Consider the following 6,055-nt stretch of genomic DNA (forward strand, 5'->3'; position numbering starts at 1 on the left):
GCAATACAACAAACTTACTAACCATGATCTATCATATCAACTCTTTTAACAAACTATGTCCATTGTCAACCTTCTATAAGTCGGTAAGCGTCAAAAATCATATTTGAAACACATGAAGGTGTTTTTAGACTTGAAATACTTGAAACACAGGACGGCTATTTTTAGACTTGAAATGCCCCGCATATTTACTACCAAGATTTGTTGCTATATGTTAAAAATATTACTAACGAATCATTCATGATAGTCAACACCTATTGGCCAGCGATGTTGGGTGGTGTGGTACAATGGTGGCAACAGTGTTGGGTGGTGACGTGGTGTGGTACTAGGCAGTGGTGGCCGGCTAGTAATGAAGGTGGTGTTGGTGGCTTGGTGGTGTGGCGGAACCCACTATAAATTTTGTCTATTTTTTATAAGATTATTTTGATGTGGGAGACCCCATTATCTATTTTTCTTTATTTGTTTATTTGTTTGTTTTGTGTGGTGAACCCACTATCATTCTTATCTAGGCCTGTAAACGAACCGAACGTTCGATGAACTGTTTGTGAACCGTTCGGCAGGAAGTTCGTTTATGTTCGTTTATTTAATAAACGAACGAACATGAACACAAAATCTGTGTTCGTTTAATTAAATGAACGAACGTGAACAAATGTTCCGTTCGTTCATTTATGTTCATGAACGTTCGTTTATGTTCGTTTATGTATTAATAGAAAATAATTAAATGTTATCTGAATATGTTATTTGCTTAAAGGTTTTATATTTGTTAATTTTTGTTCATTTATGTGTTTTTAGATTTAAGTTTGTTTATGTTTGTTTGTGTTCATTCACATTGGTTCATATATGTTTATTTATGTTCGTTTATCTTTGTTTAATTATGTTTGTTTAGATTTTAAACAAACGAACACAAATGTCCATTTTTAAATAAACGCACAAGAACATAAATATTTGTTCGATTAATTATAAGGTTAAATGAATGAACACGAATATGACCTTGTTCGTGTTCATTCGATTTATTTATGGGCTTTCAAATTCACATTGATGAATACATCGGTCTTATTCTCTAGCCTCTACTTATTTTATTTGTGTTCGTTTGTGTTCGTGAACCGGTCGTGAACACATTAATTTTCTTAATGAACGAACACGAACATAAAATCTCGTTCGGTAAGAGTTCGTGAACCGTTCGTGAACACAATATTTTCTTAACGAACGAACATGAACAAGGCCTTGTTCGTGTTCAATCGGTTTGTTTACAGCCCTATTCATATCATCAAAAATTTAACTAGGTTAGACTCTGTTAGAACAAAGTTCGGTGAAAAAAATAGGTTGAAAGTTGGGATTGCCCTCGTACATTTCTTTATTTAGGATTTATGTTGACCAATATGTCAAAGTTTGAATTATTAAAGTCCAATTAATGTTTTAAAAAAAATAAAATTCTAGTGCTTTAAGTTTTAAAATTCTAGACGCACAATTTATCACACGTCAATCCCATTGTTAAAGACACTGCAATCCGTGTTGTCCTCTCCTTAGATGTTATAAATAAATAAAAAATTCATGAGCTTGCTGTCAACAATGCATTTCTCTATAGGCATCTAATTGAAAGTGTTTACATGAAGTCACATTGGGCTTGGTTTCATTGCCTTAGCACATTTCTTATCAACGAAGACTTTGCGGGCGAGTAGTCATGCTAACCCATCTCTATCTTTCTTCAAAAAATACTTTTGCATCATGTACCTATTGGTTTATCTTGATGATTTGATCTTAACAGGAAATGACCCATACACTCAACTCTTTCAATACTCGTCTAACTCAAGAACGCCATCAAAGATTTGGGGAAGCTCAAGTACTTTCTTGGGCTTGAAGTTACTTATACGTCAAATGGACTCTTTTTAAACCGATCCAAATATACCGCTAACATACTTACCCGTGCTAAGATATTGGATGCCAAACTAGCACTAACACTGACACCTTTAAGCACAAATGTAACCACGCGAAAGCTTTTATGTGCTCCTTGGTTGTGAAGCTTTCGTCGGTTAGCTGCTTTTTGTATGTTGCTCATTATTTTCTTCAAAGTCAGCTGCATATCATCTTCGTAGTGGTGACAAATAACGTCATTCGTCCTCCAAAATCAGATTTTGTAAGCTTACATTACGCTCATATTTTGTTTGTCGTGAGCTTCTAGCTTTGTCGTACGAATGTTTGTCTAGCGCTTATGATTGTTGCCATTGAATTTCATTGGCCTCATTTAACCCTTGATTCAAGCTAGATGATGTATTTCCATTTTCCATAGCATTTGCTTCTTTGATGGAGATGAATCCAATTTTAGCAAAAATAAATGTTTAATAAAAAAATAAGGTTTATATAAACATTACTGTATATATAGTTGTTCTATAACGGTTTTGAACGAACATTTTTTTCCTTCAAAACTCTCGGATATTTTTAGCCTTCCACGAGCATGAGGATACTCACGAACTCATGGCTCACTCGCCCGGGGGGGGGGGGGGATGTTCGCATGAGCTTGCTTAATGTGGCCCTCGCCCCACTCAAGCTAACAAAGTATAACACAAGGCCCTTATGGGCTTCAACTTAACCCCATTTAAATCATGCTCAAAAACAGGTAGTACATGATACTAATACTAATTAAACAAAATAATCATTTTTACTCATATACCAAGATCAACCCATAACTTCATTTATTTTCATATTATTCTCGTAGAGCTCTCAAATATGTAGTTATTCATTCTCAAGCGTTACAAGGGAAACTTGTACATTCCCAGAACCCGCAAGGTCTTACATTTCCGAAACTAGCTTATATTAGACACCATTATGACATATAACTTCCCTAGATTGTTTAAAGGGGAGTAGGTAACTGGCAAAAGCCAAGCATACACATGCAGTCATACTTCACTAGAGAAGTTTACACTACACATACTAGATAGATCCTAGACTTGACAGGAACACAAAATGGTTCCAATGATACAAGTGAGTGACGAACATCACATATTTAACCCTAATCTACTCGTTTCTAATAGTACTTTACGGTCACAAAAGAAGAAATAAAATTTGATCTCGGATGTTGGAAGAAGCACCATAGCACCATTGAGTCATTCTTTGAGATAACGTTGAAGTTGGATCACATCTTCACAAAGATCAATTCTTAACTGAACATGTGCATTTGTCTTGATGCTCCCTAAGTTCCTGCATTGAGTGAGTTTACATGAAACTAGAGTTATGAGTTCCTTAGAGATGGCACGTACGTAGTAACGCATTTTCTGCTTATAATTAGTGGGTCAATCACAAGAATGGTTATGTTTAAACAAAATGAACTGGCCAGCATAAAATAAGCATAACTTGCTCTACAAATGGAGCTACGGAGCTACATGCGCAGTTTGACCATGCCATCGGACCCGTATTCCTCAATCAGTGCTCCGATTTCATCTTAATATTCACACGCTTATTTATGTCCTTAATTCCATTATTTATTAGGCAAATTTTTTTGACAACTCACACACCCGTAAATCTACACCGTTTTGTCCACATTGAGACTCCTCACCACTTGGGAGTGACACATTATTTATCGCATTCGTACCATTGGGGCTGCAAGCACTTTCGTATTTATTAAGTAGCTTGTAATTTAAAAAAAAATTGGCAATACGCTAATACCTGCCAAATTTAAAAACTCATCTTTTGTAATGTTTCAAATATTCATTTTAATTGCCCGTTACCCACCCGACAAGTTAAATGCATCACTAGCTAGATCGGAAACATACATACCTGAATCTGTCTTTGCAGAAACTTGACATACTCCACCGCCTCGTCTAACATGTCTGCCGTATTGGTTTGCTGCATTACACACATCCCATTGCTCATTAGATCTTCTCAATTATTCTAACTTCTAAGCTAAAGAAAAACCAGTAAAAAAACATCATAAATGCCCCCGCAATCGTCAGATCGGGGCAGTCTTAAACTCCGAGCCAGTACTTCCAAGTCTTACATTTCCAACAGAAAAACATGATCTTAACATTCATATGATCAGGATTTAAGGTAGTGACACTGACACTCACAGAAAGATATAAGAAAATATATATAATTTGTATATATGACTAACGTCTAAAGGCTGTGGTACAGTGTATCCATTCAAATGTAAAGCAGTTTCTATAAAAGGAAAACTCTGACCAAAAGACACTGTCTTACCTTATCCATATTAGGAACCAGTTCTTGAAGCTTCCTTATCCTGTCACTAATTCTAGTCCTTCTCACCTTTTAATTTTAACACACAAATTAATCACCATTACAAAAAAATAAAATAAATAAATAAATAAAATAATAATTACCCGTTCAGCGATACTGCGAGGATGCGTAGCGCATCCTCGCTTAGCGCGTACCCGACACGGCACCGAATCCCCTAAAATCTTGTCCATGTCCGCATCCAACAACATACTTTGATCTCCACTCTAAAATAATAATAATAATAATAATACACAAATAAAGTTAGTGAAGCAAATTAACTTTTAATTATTAATAGTAACTAATTAACTACCAGCTGCGTGGTGAACTTCCCTCGTTGACTATTATTATCTAACCCGGGGTCTAGACGGTCTCTAGACCCCGAAAGATAGTCATCGAAAGCACCCGCGGTTTGGTAATTCGGAAGAAAAGCTTCCGGATTACTGATCTGCGAGAGGAACTCAGCGGGAGAGCTGTTTTGTCGCAGAGCGATGGGATTGGGTATCATAATATTAATATTTGAAGAGTCCCCAGCGGTTGTGGGAATGGAAGTGTGGTGGTGGTGGAGTGTTGGCTTCGGTGGATCAATGATGACATCTTCTTCCTCTTCGGATTCAAGTAACGCTTCGAGCCATGTGGCTGGAGCGGACCGGAACCTCGAGAGCCCGCCTGGACCGGGACCCGGACCGCCACCGCTTGTCGGTTGCATTTTTTTTTGTTTTGGTTGCTTAAGGAACTGGGTTTATTATTATCTTAGTAAGAGTAGTGCAGAAGAAAATAATAATAATAATAATATGATAATATAAAAGGAAGGAAAAGAAAATGATAAAGTGGGAAAACAGGTGGATGGGAGGAAAGAAATGCGACGTCACCGTGTCACAGGAGTAAATGCTTCTGCAACATCCGGCGATAAAAAAATTATTTAATTGATGGTCTAGATTTGTTGTTGAAAAATAGTGAGTATGAATTTTGGAAAAGAATTTAAGTATTATCTTGATTTATATATTTATACATTAAAAAAGAAAGCTAGTTAATTCACCAGGTGATTAATTTATGTTTTGTACAATAAAAGATGTTTTTCCATTTTGTTTTTTTATAAAAGGAGAGGAAGTTAATGTGAAAACTTTTTAAGCTTAATCAAACTTATTGCATGACTTATCACATGCATAATGGTAATGCTCGGACTTATGGCCGTCTTCGATAATTTAAATGTCTTAAAGAGCTGAAATAGAAAGGTCCGTAGGTCCTAACATATAACGAAATAAAAAGACCCTAAGGCTCAATATCTCAAATGGGCTATGGGTAAAAAAAAGATTAGATCTAAGACCATCCGTAGTGGAGAGTTATGGGGCGACTTTATGGCCCATAACTCTGGGAAACACCGCCCCCTGCAAGTTATGGGTTTTTTTTTTTTGCAAGTTATACACAAAACGTCCGATAATGGCACCAAAATCAAAAAAGAGCCGTTACTTTTACCTTTAAGAATTAAAAAAAACAAATAAACAAAGTTATTGAGGTTTTATGACTACACTTGTTTTTCGTAAAATACCATAACTCAGACTGGGCGCCACGTGACGTATAACGCCTAGGGGTGAGGCTTTATGACTACTCATGGTCTAATATCTAATAAAAGAATTAAGATTTATACCTAATTTATAATAAAAATATATATGAAATATATATAGAATTATGATTATGTGAGAACTATTTTGAAATTGAGAACTTTAAGAATCATTTTGGGACACAGAAATTTTTTTTAAATTATAAAACAAAAAAAACGAAAATAAAAAAAGTAAAAAAAAAAAAATTCATCCTGGTTTCATAAATTCTTTAT

The 6,055-nt window shown here is 35.6% G+C and overlaps 1 protein-coding gene across 1 annotated transcript; it reads right to left on the bottom strand.

Annotated features, from left to right (window-relative positions):
• Positions 1–2,660: 2,660 nt before the first annotated feature.
• On the bottom strand, positions 2,661–4,949 carry LOC143530502 (transcription factor bHLH80-like). The gene is made up of 5 exons (XM_077026024.1): positions 4,535–4,949; positions 4,329–4,448; positions 4,189–4,254; positions 3,769–3,837; positions 2,661–3,192 (listed from the first exon to the last, which is right to left on the bottom strand). The coding sequence occupies exons 1-5, from the start codon at positions 4,928–4,930 to the stop codon at positions 3,145–3,147; spliced, it is 699 nt and encodes a 232-aa protein (XP_076882139.1). The 5' UTR covers positions 4,931–4,949; the 3' UTR covers positions 2,661–3,144.
• Between the last annotated feature and the right edge of the window lie 1,106 nt (positions 4,950–6,055).

Source organism: Bidens hawaiensis, unplaced genomic scaffold (genome assembly GCF_021521415.1).
Source record: "Bidens hawaiensis isolate Kalapana, Puna unplaced genomic scaffold, B.hawaiensis_p1.1 tig00008947_1, whole genome shotgun sequence".
NCBI lineage: Eukaryota > Viridiplantae > Streptophyta > Magnoliopsida > Asterales > Asteraceae > Bidens > Bidens hawaiensis.

What these genes read in the sequence shown, in the direction of transcription:
- LOC143530502 (XM_077026024.1), bottom strand. Translation starts at nt 4,930, where the DNA reads ATGCAACCGACAAGCGGTGGCGGTCCGGGTCCCGGTCCAGGCGGGCTC. An exon ending in GGAAGTTCACCACGCAGCTG is followed by an intron (nt 4,449 to 4,534) that starts GTAGTTAATTAG and finishes TTATTATTTTAG; the next exon opens with AGTGGAGATCAAAGTATGTT. An exon ending in CTCGCAGTATCGCTGAACGG is followed by an intron (nt 4,255 to 4,328) that starts GTAATTATTATT and finishes TAAAATTAAAAG; the next exon opens with GTGAGAAGGACTAGAATTAG.